The sequence below is a fragment of the Saccostrea cucullata genome, unplaced genomic scaffold (assembly GCF_032062105.1).
Source record: "Saccostrea cucullata isolate Sc308-1 unplaced genomic scaffold, CSIRO_AGI_Scuc_v1 ctg546, whole genome shotgun sequence".
Classification (NCBI taxonomy): domain Eukaryota; kingdom Metazoa; phylum Mollusca; class Bivalvia; order Ostreida; family Ostreidae; genus Saccostrea; species Saccostrea cuccullata.
In genome coordinates, this window is record NW_026919759.1 from 66771 (window position 1) to 85898 (window position 19128).

At 34.4% G+C, this 19128-nt stretch overlaps 1 protein-coding gene across 4 annotated transcripts in view; it reads right to left on the reverse strand.

Moving 5' to 3' along the window:
• The window catches only part of LOC134237626 (phosphatidylinositol 3-kinase regulatory subunit alpha-like), a 43996-nt gene that overhangs the window by 9969 nt on the left and 14899 nt on the right, over positions 1-19128 (reverse strand). For 3 of the 4 annotated variants that reach the window (XM_062719765.1, XM_062719757.1, XM_062719774.1), the window contains 5 exons: positions 12391-12456; positions 11408-11455; positions 10976-11079; positions 8529-8663; positions 1209-1289 (listed from right to left, as the gene is read on the reverse strand). In XM_062719765.1, coding sequence (XP_062575749.1) covers positions 1209-1289; positions 8529-8663; positions 10976-11079; positions 11408-11455; positions 12391-12456 — 434 coding nt within the window. Of the gene's footprint in view, positions 1-1208; positions 1290-8528; positions 8664-10975; positions 11080-11407; positions 11456-12390; positions 12457-13981; positions 14118-19128 lie in introns of those variants that run through there. The other variant, XM_062719782.1, reaches the window with a different exon arrangement.

Genomic DNA, 19128 nt, shown 5'->3' on the forward strand with positions numbered 1-19128 from the left:
TTATCTGGTTTTTGTGGTTTTTCATGGCCTAAGTAGGACAGACACTTAATGGGTCAAAATCCTGACTTAATTCCCCAAACAAACAGTGAACACAGAGAAGACACAGGGGTGTTATACCAGGTTCTTATTGATTATCAAGCACTTACTGTGAACAATCACGGCCTGTCCTATTAACCTAGATCAGGGCTTAGGGGCCTGCCTGGGGGTTGTAATGGATTACTTGCCACCCTGTAGGCCATTAATTACAAAGTGTTGACCTACTTAGCTGCTTGATTTGATGACACTGCAGACAGCAGTCCATAAAGTCAGGAGAGAGGACTGATTAAATAGGGAACCACTGCTAAAAATAATCAGGCCTTAATTTAGCTAATCATCACGAGAAATTTCTGGTTCCCATGGCAGGTATATAGCAAGGAATGAATAATAACCATTGATTTTTTTCTGAGAACAGGATTACAGGAAAAACGTAATTAGCAACATTATCAGTTATCTGGGAGGTTATGATACATAGCCTAGATTGAAGCTAGTCATCAGTTGCCCCATTTATGTAACAGGACTTAGAAAAAAATCTTTATTATCAATCATTGTCTTAGGAAAGAGCAAGTTTATTTCATATCAGACAGCTTTCCTGGTGTGCTTTGGGCATCTCTAAAAGTTTAGTATTCTTCTAACTTCTCATTTTTCCAGATTTTTAATGCTAAATATGATAAGACAAGTTTTTTTTTTTAAATTAAGACCTACACCAAAAAAGAAAAGGGAAAAAAAAGAGCCAGATGAATTTAGAGGTGTTGGTTTGAATAAAAAAAAATCCCTTATTTGTGTCTTTAATGTTCCTATCTACCCTCACCATAAATAGGACCAGCTCTTCTACAATTGTTAACCTTTTTGTCAGATCCAAAATATGACAATACAAAAACAAACTTTCAAAAATATTAAATTATTACTACTTCTATAGACTTCTACTAGTTGTCAGGGTCACGGGATCAAAAAACATCTTAAGCTTAAGTCAAAATCTTCACGTGGTACTTAAATGTTGTGGAGTCAAGCAGATTAAAATATGTATCAATATTGAATCTGAAAGGAGATGTTATTTGCAAAATTTGAAATTAATTCAATAATTAATAAACATTTTACAGGCAATTGAAAAATTTGACTTAGGTCAAAGTCTGTTTCATGATCCTGGGGCCAGAGGAGGGATTGTGTCTTACCTCGTTGGTATCTCGGCCACAAAGTTCATCGAAACAAACCAACAATGCAGACTGATGGAACTCGTCTTTAATTCCAATGTCCTAAAAGCAAAAGTCAGGGTCAGTTTCCTATAATGATCAGTCAGGACCCCCTCAAAATACTCTCACAATTCTTAGTAATATACAAAGCAAGACACATTTTTTAACAATCAATGTAAGTATTCAGTATCAAAATTATTTGTCTACAATTATTCATGCTATATGATACATACTAATCTTGGTGTAGTAATGAAACATTGTGACAAATTTGATATATGGCAAATTCACTCTAGTACTCCAGTATGTACTATATAGCATTCAAAGAGCAGTGTTAGACAGTATAGTGATACCTCTCAAAGGTTTAACGGATCCCTTTATTAAAGTACAAATTCTTAATCAATAGTTGAATGTAATCCCAAGAAATCCAAACTGGCTTATGGTCAAAGTACAACTAACACAAATCTCAAAGGAAACATACTGTGGAGACATTACTTTAAACCTATAAAGACCTTGAGATTGACTTAATGGTACGAGATGGCAACAGTATTGAGAGATAAAATTGGTATAAATGTTTTATATGTTACACTCATGTTAGCCATGTAACACTCCCTACAAGTCTGATAGATCTAGGGAGTATACATTCTGTTTTACGGTCTCTTTCTCTCTAGCGTGTATATGGTTTCTATGAATGGCTTCAGGATTGCATGAGGAGATAGACAACATCAAAGAGGATCATGGAGTGCAATCCAAAGTCTAGTAAGATCCAACACACATCCAAACTAAGGTCCGATTTATCTCCCGAATAAAATCAAATCCAGAACGGATCTACCCCGTAATTAAAGACAAAGTAAGACAATTAATACTGATTAACCTTGTATTTATCTATAAAATCAGATCTCACGCTCCTTTAATGACACTGTGTACACATCTAATAGGAGTCAGCCATGACACCTGAACGATCTCAAATACCAGAAAATATATCCTGGCATTTCTACCGATTGCCTTGAACCCCCTCCCCAAGACAATGTACAGGCTGTTGTTCTTTGAGATAATATTAAAGATTTTCTACAGATATGGAGGTTTAACATGTCAGCAGGTACAGGCAGAATATAGGCCAAACCACTGGTCACAGGTGACATAAAGCGGGTCAGTCCGGGGTCACAGAGGGCCACCTGTCATTGAGCACCACCCTGTGACCTTCCTGACCTCGTGAGATCAACCTCACGCACCATCAGAACAAAGCCACCGGCCCCCAATCTACATATATGCTGATTTCAGGTTTTGTCAGTGTGCTCTTAGAATGACTTGATCTCTAGGTTTCAATGCCCAGGAACAGCTGGTGGTACTTCTGACAGGTGCCTTTAGAGGGAATCTTATTTAAGATGGCTGTTTAATCTCTGTGGCAACCACAGCTAGGAGTGGGAAACAAGGTGACATTACAGGGCGCACCACAGGTGTCACTAACGACACTAAATCTTCATGGCAACCCGGCCCTAAGTCAGCAACGAATATATTGTGACATTCAGATTCTGAAATATGGTTATAAATATACAAGTTAGGACATACAAAATTAGAAGGAAGTGTGCCAAACTAGGAACCATCCAATATATCTCGCAACTTCCCTTTCCCTCAATTAAATTTTATAACCACAACAATTTTAAAGATTCAAGACACATTTCTAATAAAATTTATAAAACTAAAATGAGATGTAAAAGCACAAAAAATGATATAATCTGACATAACAAAGTAAAGGCCTGACAGCCTAACAGACTCCCAGAATCAGCCAATCATACAAAGGGATGTAGAGTACTCCCAAATATTAACCAATCATACAAAGCGATGCATCGGGTATTAGCCAATCATAAAGAGTCATGTAGAGTACCCCAAATATTAGCCAATCATACACAAGGAATATAGAGATTACTCCTAGTATTAGCCAATCATACACAATGATGTAGATTTAGTACTCCAAGTACTCAGTGATGTGCACAACAATGATTTATGATGTTGGGAGGGAGGCTAACCTTTATACATAATGATAGTATGAGCATCAAATGTGTTATTTTTATTGTGACATCCTGACCTTTTTACAGTATTTGATACAAGTAAACTGCAATAAAATGTAGTTCAAATCTAAACAGGTCACCAGACTAACTACAAATAGACTTCATAACAGATAACCAGTGGGGTGACACACACACACACACAATTTATTTATTTAGTCATAAGCGTTGTCAAAATCAGGAATTTATAGTGACGAGATACATGTACTAGCTTGCCACTTTGTTAGAATAATCAAGTATTTTGTCATTATTAAAAAAAGGGAATCAAAATTTTCAAACAGTTTAAAACAATTTTCCTCTCATGTTATTTTAATGTTACATACTGCTTGATTTGTAAATGATTCAATATTACTTCTTCCTTCCAAGTAAGTTCAGCATCACATATTTTTAACATTTTATAGATTCATACTTGTTGGATCATTTAAAATACTGCAAATGCACTTTTTTCCACAGGGTCATAATATCGTGGAATCCCAATATCTGTTTAATCCACAGGTAGAAAGTTATGCTGATTTTATGATTTCCACTTTCTGCCTTGATAAAGTATGCAGGTACAAATTTCTGAGGAAAATTTGTGATCGTGCAGATTATTTAAATAAGAAGTTCTTACACAGCACTGCCAAATTTCAGAAGATGGAAGCATTTTTCTACTGATTAATACAAGAACCAATTCTCTATATTTATTAAATCAATTTGAACTGAATTCCAGCCATGGCTTGCTCTTGTATATAGACAAAATAATGTGTGGCCACTGATGAAGGTGCGATGTCAAATCATGACAGCTTTGTAAATTCAGGCTAATGGAGATACTGCTACATGGATTTCTGATTTGGCAAAAGAAGAAGATGCTCAACAAATACCTGAACATTATACTTTATTTCTTTTAAATACTTGACTACTGATTTCTGTGTTTGATACTCTGGTCTTTTGAGCAGTATTCCAGTAACTGGTCACTCCTTCACAAGTCTACTATGCATTAAAAATAACATTTTCAGACTTTCAAGTTTTCAAAGCAAAATCTGTTGTTTGGGGTTGGTTCTAACATATTTTAGAAAAAAAATCCAGTAAATATCAAACCAAACCAAAGCACTTATTATCTGTGGGAGATAAAAACCTTCACAAGTGTTCAAAAACAAAACCTTGTGTTTTATTAATAGTGATTGATTGAAAATTGTAGACAGGAGTCAACAGGCTGCCAAAGGTTCCCCATAAAGTACACCCGCTGACTTCACTGCTAACATCACCGAGTACACTCTACCTACATCCAACACACGCTTCTGATACCAGCCCCTTTCATCTCTCTCTCTCTCTCCTCAACATTCAATGGAATAATGCTGTATCAATTTGCTCTCCTTTCATCAACAAACTGTGAGCCATAAAGGTGAAGGGTCAGAGTTCGTGTTGCGGGTACTGGGTCATTTTCTCTTTTTATGCCCAGGCCACCATTAGTCAAGTCAGGAATTATTGATCATTAATTTAAAACATTTTTTTTCACTGGGCGATCTATCGTGTGATTGGTGGGGGATAATAGGTTTAGTGAGGAACACAGCTGGCCTCCGCACAGCCCCAGTCAGTATTACCACATCTCTCTTGTTTCCAGTTCATAGCTAGTTCAACCTGCCATCAATAACAACCCAGATTTCCCTGACCATAAGAAAAAAACATTATCTTACATTACTGACACTGCAAGTTGAGTGAATGCCATTATAGAGTTTGTACAAAACATAAGGATGTCCCTAAGACCCAGGGGACGGAATTTCCCCATCTACACTGTATAATAACATAAACTCCAAGTTATTCTGGTATTACCCCAACCCCATGTTATGGGAGTAACCCCAAATCCCCTGTGCCTTTTAAATGTCCCATAGTATTTCAATTCTATGGAACAATTCATTATTTTGCTACAGATACAAGTTCAGTATCAATTCCTGCAATGTGGACACCATTGTACCCCCATTTGAGTCCCCATTTGTGGCTATATGCTGTAATTTCCTCTGCCACACAGTCCCTTCACTGGGCCCCTATTGTAATGATCCCTGCCCCTGTTTGAGGCCCCAGGTGTGGCTCTAAGCCTTAATTTCCTCTGCCACACTTCCTCTGCCTCTATAGACAGTTAGTACTTACCGGTAACAGCAAGACTTGGTTTTCCTGTCACAAATTACACACAGCACCCCCCCGACAATCACCCTCCTCTACACACATTCACAGTCTTCAACTTCCAGGTTACACTATGATTTTTGTCTGTATATAAGAACTTAATGTTTTCTCACTTTTTTGTACCAACACAACATCAGCTGTTCCTACTCTGTAGATACTTTATATAGTACAATCTACATTTCAAAATTTAAAAACGTATTGAATTTTGTATAATTAGATTTTCGTTATATCATAAAAGCCTCTCCCAAAATGAAGTTTTCATTATAAAGATAATTTTATCTCTTAAATTAATGGTACTAAGTCTTTTTTTGTTTTGAAAAGACTTAATAATAAATGTATCGTTTTAAATTGGAAAATTTCACTGACTGTTTGGTATACATAATGATTTGTAAGTACAATATACACAAATGTTCTTAAGGACTTCAATTACACACCTCCTAAAGTTCAATGATGAGAACAAATTTCCCCTTATTTTTCCCAAGTTACCACTAGTCTGTACAGCAGGTGCCCATACAGAGGTTTATAAGGCTGAAATTTTCCACCCATCAAAATAAATCAGTGTATGCAAGAAATCTGTTTATCTATTCAACATGGCATCTTAGTAGGCATCAGAGCTTTTCAAGTATGTAATGCACGATAATTACGTGCTAAAGTACAAAATTTATACATTAAAGAGATTCATGTTATTGATATTTCAAACGCTGTTAACATGGACATCAGACGTGTTGCCATGACAGTGCCAGGGAATGGCGACCTCCAAGCACTAAGAGTTCCGGCAGATTTTTTAACAGATCAGCCTTGGTTAATATATTAACAGGAGAGATGGTGTAAAAACTGAGGATCAAAATCGTTCTAGTTCACCAACAGATTAATACACCTGATTACTTCGTCACACTGAAGTAAATAAAATATCATGATCAGCTTCTTTGAAACTGAAGTGAAATTCAAAACGAGGAAAAGGAAGGTCAAGGTAATACACAAGGTCAAGGTCAGAAAATTATTACATAATTTGCTTGCATGCTCTCACAGAATTGTATCTATGTATGTTATCATTAACAATTAACTTTACCCCCCACCCCATCTTAAGCGTGTTTCATACTACATTGGATCATAAATATGTTACAAGGTGGAGGTGGGGTGAAAGTTGGAGATTCAATGAACTGGAAAGAAAAAGATAGGGTGGATAGCGTGAATGGAAAAACATTTTCTTTGGGCCTAAAAATCAAATTACTAAGCATCTCATTTCAACAATTAATTCAATTAACAACTATCTGATGTATCTAAGAAGTGATAAGTAACTGATATAAACATCCTGTTAACACATTTAACAGACAAATCATTAAACAGTCTGGTGTCACGTGAAAGCTTGGTGTCGTCATCACCCGTGGACTTGAAGTGTAAAATTCATAAGATTTTATGTAAGGGAACATAAAAAAAATTCCTCTCAAATTCTGAAGATTTAAGAGATGGAGACCAAACTTGATTGAAAAAAGTGTGGATGTGACACCTAGAAATGGTGTGAACTATGCGAGACTGATGTTTGAGAATTCTCTCTAGTCACATGTATCAACTTACTCTTTTTTTTTTCTCTTTTTTAAAGAAATTTCTACCAGCCTCACTGCAGCAAGATAAATACAACCTAACCTTGTACTTTGTAAAGTGATCAGGATTATACTGTGTTTTAGACCACACAACTTTTTACTTTTTTGTCCTTCCTCCTACATATAACATTCATGATTGAAGATATCAAGGGTAAAATACTACAAAAAGTTGCCAGTAAAACTCAGATTGCGACTATTAAACCATCAAAAATACCACAGAAGAAGATAGTTATTAGCTTATTATGAATTCCCTAATTGTAAGGACTTCCAAATAACTTTGACGCATCCAAAGTGTTCGAGATACCACAGTCTAGCCTAATTGTCCTTTTCACAATTATTCCAAACTGACACTTTTTTCAACTTTTTTTTTCAAGGGGGGGGGTTACTGGGGAGAGTCTACTTTACATATAAAAAAAAAATTTTTTAAATATCATTGCAAAATCAATGGTTGAATATGCACTTTTCAATAGATACATTTACTATACTGTCTATGCACAGGCACCTGAAGTATGGATAATACCCCCCCCCCCTTTTTTTATGAAAAAAAATATAAGAGTGTATAATATCTCAAAAATATAAAATTTCCCCGTCAAACACATCTATATGTCGTTATATGCAAGCAGGTTGTACTTTTTCTCACGTTTAAAGAATGGCCTTATTCGGTATAATAAAAACACACAAGGTAAGAAACAAAAGTTGTAAACAAACTTTTTTACCAAGGTAATAATTAATGTTACCTATCATAATTTTGCAATCACTCTGTCTGGGAGATGTTCTTTGATTAGTCTCTTTAACCTAAACCCCGCTATTAGCGTTTGATATGCCGTAATCAGACGATTTATTAATCGGATACATAAAATTTTCTCCATTGGCAAGGAGGTTTTGGAGCTGTTTTTCTGTTTCGCCTTATCTGATTGGCTAATTATAATATAGTTTAAATATCTAACCAATCAGATAAGGCGAAACAGAAAAGCGAATCCAAAACCTCCTACAAAGCTGTCAATGGAGAAAATTTTATGTATCCGGTTAATAAATCGTCTGATTACGGCATATCAAACGCTAATAGCGGGGTTTAGGTAAAGAGACTAGTAAAACAACATCTCCCAGACAGAGTGCTTGCAAATGTATGATAGGTAACATTAATTATTACCTTGGTAATCTGTCTCGAAGTAGGGGTTCCCCTTTTGTTTACAACTTTTGTTTCTTACCTTGTGTGTTTTTATTATACCGAATAAGGCCATTCTTTAAACGTGAGAAAAAGTACAATCTGCTTGCATATAACGACATATAGATGTGTTTGACGGGGAAATTTTATATTTTCGAGGTATCATATATTCTTACATTTTTTTTCAATAAAAAAGGGGGGGGGGGTATTATCCATACTTCAGGTGCCTGTGGTCTATGTGCCCCTAAAGTTTAGGGTGTAATTGACAAACCAATCCAATCTCCAATGACTGTACATTCATGCCATCCCTACTAACCTGCAAGTCTTCCTTGCTCATAGCTTTGAGCTGGGCTCCGTTTATTTTCTTGTCCTTGAATAGCTGGGCATATCTGTAGAGGTTGAGGCATGCCAGAAGGTCTACTACATTACGATTGCTCCACTTCTCAATCGGCTAAAACACAAAATAACATTTTTAGGTAAAAAAAAATTATGGTAAACACTTGAATGTAGATTTTTTTTTAATAAAATGAAAATATGACCTTGGGCGGAATATAGAACCCTTAACAAAAATTCAAAACAATTACATAATGATCCAAAAATCAGAGAGCAAAATTTACATCAAAGATTTTGAGTGATAATGATCTACTTATTTCTAGCAGTGAAGTGTGGGAGGAAATTATTGAGGCTATACTTGAAATAAGTGAAGGAGGTTCAAGTAACTGAGCGGGGAACCCATTTACATCTGTCTTTTGTCACCTACAGAATCTAGCAAGCTGTAGAGAAAGGAATGCTTTATCTACCTCTCAGGACAGGAGAGCAGTAAAATATTGCAGAACTTGGAACTTTGGAATCTAGTGCCAGGATTGGCTGTATATCAGCTCCTATCTGACATATCAAATGCTGGTTTTTAGCACGATTGCATAATCTCAGCATATGGAACATTTTTCATAACAACCTTGTGTGTTCGACATTTCCTATTTGTTAGTTTGGAGACTAAGTAAACTAGGCCACTGTGCAAGGCAAACCTATCTAAATAGGTCACAAGTGGAGAAAACTGAAACAATTGATCATTTCTTTCTATGATTAATTACATACACATACTCTTTTTTGTGTATGTTGCACTACATGCATGCTAACTTTGGAGCCAAGACACATTTAAATCCTAAAGATTCATTTAAAAGTATACATAATGTCCACTACCTTTCTTTCATTTTAAAATTTGATCTAAAATTGACCAATCATTAAATGGGCAATAACTGATACCTCTACCAACTTCAGATGATAAGGCAATCTTTAACTACAAATAGAAAAAGGTCACTGACTTTGGGAAAAATCATCTGTAAAGAAAGGTAACACAATCTACCTTTATGGGAAGGTAACATTATTCACCTGTGTGGGAAAATGTTCAATAGCCTGAGAAATATTCAAAGAAATTCCTTATCTGTCCAGAAAGTAAAGACGTTGGTAGAGACAATTACCTTTCAATACATATTTATCCAAAAACCAGGAAGGTTTACAATTAACACTAGGCATAAAGCTCTGATGTTTTATGCTGATTTCAATTCATGTTTTTCGGGAAAAGTTGATATTTAACTTTATATCATAAAAAATAAATAATGCCCTCTTAAGATTCAAAAATATATTAAAAACTTGTATATAAAATACACGTAATTTATGTATAATCTTAAAATATATAAATGATGTAATATATCCATACTTTGTTAAATGATAGCTGTCGAAAATGTTTATAGAATACTTCGATTTTCCACCAGTCTATTATGACTCGCCTATAAGTCGGACATAGACTTTTGGACTAAAATTTAACTCCCAAAATACCGACTTATAGGCGAGTATATACGGTAGGTCATAGAAACAATAGGTAAAATCAGGGAACTCTTTACCTGTATAGATAGGTAGATCATAGAACAATAGGTATAATCAGGGAACTCTTTACCTGTTCATGAAGGTAAGACATAGAACAATAGGTATAAATCAGGGAACTCTTTATCTGTACAGGAAGGTAGATCATAGAAACAATAAGTAAAATCAGGGAACTCTTTTATTACAAAGGAAGGTAGACCTTAAACTCCACAGATTAACAAGGGAACTCTTTATCTATACAGGAAGGTAGATCATAGAACAATAGGAACTCTTTACCTGTATAGAATGGAAGGTCATAGAACAATAGGTAAAATCAGGGAGCTCTTCATTTATACAGGAAGGTAGATCATAGAACAATAGGTATATAATTCAGGGAATTCTTTATCTGTTTAGATAGGTAGATCATAGTACAATTGGTAAATTCAGGGAACTCTTTATTAATACAGAAAGGTAGATCATAGAACAATAGGTATAATCAGGGAACTCTTTATCTGTACATGAAGGTAGATCATAGAACAATAGGTATAATCAGGGAACTCTTTATCTATACAGTAAGGTAGATCATAGAACAGTAGGTATAATCAGGGAACTCTTTACCTGTACAGTAAGGTAGATCATAGAACAATAGAATAATCAGGGAACTCTTTATCTGTATAGATAGGTAGATCATAGAACAATAGGTATAATCAGGGAACTCTTCACTTGTACAGTAAGGTAGATCACAGAACAATAAGTATAATCAGGGAACTCTTTATCTGTACAGGAAGGTAGATCATAGAACAATAGGTATAATCAAGGAACTCTTTATCTGTACAGGAAGTTAGGTCACTTACTCTATGGGAACAAAGTTACTTGGTTATTTTAGGTTTTTTTTTGTGTTACCTGTTCTTTGTCGTAGGTTACAGGTTGATTGGTCACTCTCTCTCGGTGACAGTCAGCATTCTCTGGGGCATTCCAACATTCATTGTGACAATGTTTTCCACATCCTATAACAGAACAAAATCCCATTATATAAATACACAATACCAAGCTGCAGAAATAGTTAAGAATGGATGTGCAGAGAGAACGCTAAATCAGCTTAAGACCGGTAAGGGACCCATTATACAAGTTCTTAGTTTGTTACACATCTTAGACAATGTTACAAATTTATCCTCTTCTCTCGAGCTGTAAGGTCGTACATTTTTATAATGCAAAATTCTTCATAATGTTCATGATAAAATCTAACATTAACACATATCTCTTATCATATTTCAAGTAATTAGGTAAAAAGATCTGGAAATCTCAATCAAGATCAAGAGATGTATATTTGCGTACCTTCACACTTTTTGCCGACCTGTTTGGGTCCCCACATATAATCGTCACCTGTGAAAAATAAACCATCAATGAGTTACAGCTATTTTCATCTGATTCTGTATATCATCAGCTCTCCCATTCCTTTAATCCTAAGTCACCCAGAATAACAGGGACTGGAAAGTAGGGACTGTAAATGGCACAAAAATATCCCCCACTTTCCCAAGAAAATTCACATTCTCCCAATTTAAACTCTTAATTCACTCACAATAAAGGGGAATAAAATGGATATGTTGAGGCCTTTACAGGCTAGGACCTCATGGTAAGCCCAAATTACTTTTACTTTATCTCCCAATTCTATGATTTTATGAATTGTTTCATACAATTTAGATATCTGCCTGGACTGCTGTATATCAGTTACCTATTATTGAGGAAGTATTGGTATACTTTAATAAATGAGTTCTACTTTACTGACATTATCACTTTTACTGTATTCAGTTTGTACTGCATTCACCTTTGGAAATAATCAAAGGTCCTGAAAAAAATATCATCTGGGTCATGCTTGCTTGACCTCTCTGAGGAAATGTGTTTGAAAGAGGTTTACATCAAATCACATATTTTAGATGGTTTTTTCTTGGTTCCACTAAACTATTTACAATTGTACAGATTCACCAGTGGATACAAGATTAAAGAGGGGATTCTTATCCAGGTATCTGGAAAATGATTTGAGACCCACACTCATTAAGGCCAGATTTAGTGTACTCAAGTACACATAAAATTGAGTGTATTCATGCCTGTACACCCAAAACTGAGTATACTCAGATACACACAAGATTGAATGTAGTCAGATACACACAAGAATGAGTATACTCAGATAAACACAAGCTTGAGTGTACTCAGATACACACAAGAATGAGTGTACTCAGATACACATAAGATTGAGTGTACTCAAGAATGCACAAGACCAGATTAAATGTATATACTTGCTAGATTGACATGATACTCACAGTAGTGACAGAGTACCGGTTGTATTACATATATGTCCACAAGGCGATGAGGAATCTTGGGTAAATCTGTAACAAAACAAAGACTTGTGTAAAAATAATAACCAGGATCAGGAATGAGGATTATTTACTACTTATCTTTTATGCTGACTTAACCATTTAACAGCACCCTCCCCCCCCCCCCACCCTTTTCTTTCAAAATGGAAATTAAATGATATACACACAATGAACTAAAATTCTTATTTTATCTCAATTAACTTTTAATGTAAAGATCATTTGCAGGGCTACAGAATGATGCAGCCCTCTGTATGTCAAATAGTTACAATAGCTATCAAACAAATGCTTAAATTACTTCCAACTATTAACATTTCCAAACTGCTTTCAGACAAAATGATATGTTTAACATAACACCTAGAATTATTGGCAATTTAACTGCATGGGGTTGTATTCATTTTCAGACATCCAGATAATTAATGACACTGGACAATTTTATAAAAGAAATTGGTAAGGCCCTTTCTAGATTTTATCCCTAACTTCTAAATTTTATGCAGCATTACATTTGTTTCACATTTTGTGTCCAAACCCCTCAGTGCCAATGTTTTTTTCCCCATTTACAGAAACTGTAAACAAATTAATTTTTTTTTAACTTTGATAAAATTTTTTCATATAAATATGTAAATAAGCTAATTTAGTTAATTTTCAACAAAGGCTACCTGCCCATAAAAACGTTCAAAGAAAATGAGGTATTTATGAACAGAAATCAGGTCAATTACTGGCATTGAAACACACATGATATATATGTAAAATAATACATTGTACTTAATCATAATATAATATAATATTATGAATATCATTTAGTGTTTTTAGCTATAAATTACCATTTTATATAATTTTAATGGGTAGATCACTTTTAACTGTATATTAGAACACTTCGGCATGCAGTGTTTAAAATTAAAGTTTCAATCTTTAACATGCTCATAAGTTACTTAATTTTTTTTTTTTTATTAATAACATTCATTTTTTTTCTTTCCAGAATAGTGCCATCAATATTATAATTCAAAATAAGATTTCACATATTCAACATGTTCAAAGTCACAGAATATTATAATTTTTTAAAGTCTGCACGAAAAGCTCATTAATCTCATTAGTTGGTGATTAATATTCTAAATATAAACTGACAGGCTTATCAGGTCAGGTCTTAAGCTGTATTAACATATATTCGTACAGGTTTGCTAATTCTGCCTATTTAATATTACTCAATCATAGGAAGTTAAAATTCATGCTGTCAAACTGATTGAAAATCCTGCTAGAACCCAGACATTAAATATCTAATGAATGTTCAGAATATGCATCCTAGTAAATGCTTCATTATTGTCAATGTGCACGTCAGAGAAATGCTAAATCATACATCTCAATTTTTCGTGAAAATTACTTCTCTATGGCATCCATTTTCACCTCTGAATGAAAAAAAAAATCCAATCACCATTTATACCTGTCTTTGTGGCCTCTCCGATATTTATCTCACACATAATCCCAACCATTAAGTCACAGCTAAACTAGACCACTAGCATTTTTATCATATTAAACTTCTTACCTCAAGAAATTTTCTGAATTATTAACGGTCCAATTTCAGGGGAAACACAAAACTGATCCTCACTTTCTTACACACTGTAGCTCTGACACTGCAACCCCAGCAAAGCCTTCCACTAACCCAGATCACTGTGACCCAGTGACCTAGATAGCTGGCTCCAGGTTTATATTGGGAATACTTAAATGTCTTTCTCCACACACGAGGTAGAAAGTAGTGGACACAATCTACACAGCATGCTGGAGTGCAGCACAATGTAGGAGCAGGGGAGGGTGCAGCACTGTGCACCAATAGATCAGTAGCTATAAGCTCAGTAACAGGTTGCACTTGAGCTATTTCTGGAACCAATAATTATTGAGTGTCCTACATTCATGAGGAATAACTGGGCTTATCATTAATTCAGTGTGTCAATCAGTAGTGCTGATAACAGGAGAGCCACAATTCCCCCCTTTAAACAATTTAAATGTCTTTTTGTGGTGTAAAGTCAAAAGTTTTAAAACCACAAATACAACCAAGGCTTAAGAGAGACAGGGAATTTAGAGAGAGCTGGAAAATTTTGTTGAGTCAGGGTTTTTTTTTTCTTTGCATGTATATTCATGCCTTCATATATTAAAGAGATATACATCTTCTCTGAAAAATGTTAGTGAAGCCAAAACAGGGAGGTGTGTCTAAATTCAGAAACTTTCTTATTACTTTTTCAAGATCTTTCAGCCACATCCCTCCAAAAAATCATTAAATGGTCATCCTTTTTAAAAGAAATTTCTTTAAAAACAGTGGACAGATCATTCTGGTTCTGTTAAATTTCTAGCTATTCCGAAACTGAATTGAAACTGATTGGTAACCACTCTGCATAAAAGTGTAGCTCAGAGAGGGAATAGAAAATAAATTTCAAATTCAAATTTCAAAAATAAAACTTCAGCTGTTGCAATGACTCTTACATTTATTGTTACTTACAAGAAGGATAACAGTGTCACAAATATTTTGCATAATAAAGATTTTTTGCATGAAAAAATAAAATCATTTTCTGTTGAAAGATGTAACCTTATTACCTGGAATGGTGTGTGCAAACAAAAATTTCTAACAACCTTAACTGTACATTGCTCAGTTTGTTTAAAAAGCATCTTTCAAAAATTATTAATTCAATGCCTATATATTTACATTCAGTGTAATTTTCTTTATGAAATCCATGACGTTCAAATCTCTATAACACACGCGAAACCTTGTCACCGTTCGGAATGGTGTGTGCAGGGACACCAAAATGTAAAATGTTTTATTTCAATTTAATGAAAAACTATAACCCTGAAAAATTAACGTAAAAATTAACGTAATGTGCGTTAAGAATTAATATGTCACTTATTTTCAGCAATGTTTGTTTGCAGTTATTTAACTTTGCAACGTCATTTAACATTAACAAATTATTAATTCAAGGGTGCCTATATAGCAATATAGGAAAATTAGAGAATGCTCAGTTCACAAATTGAATACCGCGCTGTTTAAATAGATGATGATACATTCAATTCTTCTTTAACAAACTCAAATGAATTACCAGCTAGAATTTTACTTTGATTTGTATATTTTTCTGGGAAAACAAGGATTTTTATGGCGAAGTTAATATCTGTTGAAACCCTCTAATCAATCAAGCTGATTTTTTTTGTTTATAACATCTGATGATAATAGGACTGTAAATTAAGAACAATTTTCAGTGGGAAAGGTATACATATGTAAGGTACATGTATATTGTGTCTGACCTTGTATGCTTACGTAAGAATCCTTAAAAAAATTACCATATGCATCCCCTCATGACAACAATAAGCATCACCTTAAGGTTGCCTCTCTCACCTTAAGGTAGCCCCTGTCACCAACCACAACCAGGAAGCGCTATATGTAAAAGACATCTTATAAGACCACCAGAATGTCATTTCCAGGTCCAACTAAATAAACACTCAATAAACTGTTATAATGGAGTATTTATGTATACCGTTTTTTGGTAGGACAGAACTGTACCCAGCAGAGAAATCTCTTGATAGGGCAGAACTGTTAAATTATTTTTAGATGAATATACCTATTATATTTGTTCCCAATAAGATAAACTTTTTAGAACATAAATTATGTAATTTGTCAATTTCTGGGAAATTCTAATTGTCTCCAACTGCATACATTTGGTGCGACCTCTTAGATATTTTCTTGTTTCATATTATGTCAGACAATACAGTATCCTCTAGCTTAAGCAGATTTTACCCTGGATCTGGTACCTAATATGCAGATTAATCATAGATGCAATGAATTCACAGAATTTGTTTGAACAGTCCTGGCTTAATTATACGTGACAGAAGGCCCATATTATTTCATCTACCTAGAACTAGGATAATGGCTGCTCTGTACCAGTGCCCTATAAATAACCTTTCTACAGTCTCCTATATAGAAATCAATAATTTCTCTTTATATGACACTGAGACCAATGATTCTATCTCCACCAGCAGCAGGCCTGTAGACCTCGCCATCATTATCTGACAGTACTAATTACTCCCAAGTACAAATAGGAAGGGCTCAAGTTATTCTCAGCCTTTCTGTCCTAATCCAATCCTTCATGACTTCTCTATCCCAATCACTGCCAACTATAGATAAGTATTGCTTAATAAGTCCTACAGGATTTCTCTATTCTTATATCACTGCCAAATGCAGATAGGTATTACTCAATATGTCCTACTGAATTCACTGCTAACTGCAGATAGGTATTACTCAATATGTCCTACTGAATTCACTGCTAACTGCAGATAGGTATTACTCAATAAGTCTTTCATGATTCTCATCCCTATCACTACCAACTACTAATATTAACAAATATGTATCTTAATTGTTTAATGCATATAAAAACATGGCAACCCCACTTTTAAATACTGAAAACCAACTTTTATTCGCGCGCGAGAAATATCCGCGAGTTTCGCGACCTACTTTAACACATGAATATTAATTGCCGCGAAGCATATATTTTGTTTTATTAAAGAATGGTTCCTCAGACGCGAAAATTAATCATTGCGGATTGATTTTAAACTGATGAATCGTGAATAAAAGATGACGCAAATAACAGTTGGTTAACCCAGACTAGGCCTGTTATGCTGTCAATAATGTTACACGGACAGCTAAATAGATGGACTAGATCCTTAATAACAGTAGTGTCATCTTCATCAGAGATAACAGACAGACACATAGACAGAAAGTCAGCTAGATGAACTAGACTTAATTTTTATCATGTTGTAATCTACAGTACAGCTAATCAAGTAGAACCAGAGATGTATCTAAAGAAAACTTTCTGGAAACTTAATGCTGCTCCTGCACTAAGGCAGCTATTATCTTCACTGATTGACAGGTCAGGTGAGCTTAGTATAGCTGACCCTGAACCGACTACAGGTTACTCCGGTACAACAGAGAATACAGGGTTCTTAGGTTTTGTTCCGGGTCGATTTATTGAATTACACACTGGTGTCAGAATTAAGTCAAGTTCTAACCATGTCAAAGAATGCTGATGTGAACTTAAGCTTTTGTGTTGTATGGAAGAAACCTAGAACAAAACATCCAATGACTCTCAACGAGTCATCATGTTCTTAAATTAGAACTATAATACAAACGGTATCCATTTCTGTCAGTACACACAATTCTATCTGGATATGACACTTTAATTAATATCAACTGTGTGCTTGTTGTTAGACTATGAAATAGGAATTCTTCATTATTTTTTAAAACTCAGTGTTAATTATAACTCTAACAGCTAATTAAAAACAGTAAATCTTATCCAAAATAATAAAACATTTTTCTTTGAAAAAATGACGCAAAAAAAGAGAGAGCAAAAATCAGCCTGACTTCTAAAGCAACTAATAGAATGTTGACTTACTGAATTTTTAATATAACATGAAGGCCTTGAAAAAAAAATTGTCATACTAAAGTATATTTTGAGTGTCATTTGATATTCTAATGAAGTGTTGTCTTTAAATTACTTCAAATTTTGCAAAGAAAATGTTGCATAAGTGATATTAATTTTGAGATTAAGAGTTCTGATGTAATTTTCTAGAAATAGTAACATCAAATCAACATAATAAAAACATGTCTTTGTAATTTTGTTGCCTAAATACTTCTTTTAAAGATATGATATATATCCACATTTTTAAAAGACAGATTTCATTCATTAGAATAAATAATACTATAATGTCAAAAGATTATTCTTTTCAACTGCGCAGACAAATTTTAAATACAACGAAGTAGAAAATTTTATGCTCTTTTGTCAAGATAACCTACAATCCTGAATCATTAAGTTTCAATCAAAACTTTAACATCAAAGGAACCATTCCTTTTTCTTTTTCTATTTGCATTTACTTATATCAAGTAATAAACAAAAAGTAAATCACTATTTCCTTGATCAAATCTGAGTTCATCTTCACTAAATATGAACCTTGAGTCTGATGTGTAACATAATCTTATAAATTTCTATTTGATTTTCTTATAACCGACATACTTATTTTTTCGAGCGTTTATCAGTGTATCTATTTAAGTTAATACTACTGATCTATATTTTACATTCGTTATCCTTGCTGAAATAATGTAGGATATTTTTAACACCTGACATTAAGCGTTGCAGCTTGTGATATTTATTGCATTGTGCACCGGTGCACTACTCCTGCCAAACCACACAAGCATATCTGCGCACTAACCTGGTTATTCAAGCACACCTATAATTAACATACACCACATGCACTGATCTGATATGTACTTTGTCGAATCCAGAGCAAATATTGATACTGTACAGCAATACAATTTTAGATGTTAATTAATAATGCATTTAGAACTAAGACGCCATTGTGTTGACTTTTTAAGACGTGGGTGGCATGCCTAAAGTGGCCTGCTAGAGTTATTAAGCAGAGTGTGACGTTCTGTTACATGTGTGTCTGTAATTAGTCACGCTTCGCTAGCCTTGTCAGATAGACCTGTACAAATGACGTATTTTCTGTGAATAATGAATAATGAAGTGACCTCTCTGTACACAGGGCCAGCCTACCGTCTCCTAAAATCACATTGAGGGCCCAGGGACTTATTGTTTAGAAAATCAAACACGTCAAATCTGTGTCCTAATTCACCAATTACACTGGGAGTAAAATCCCGAC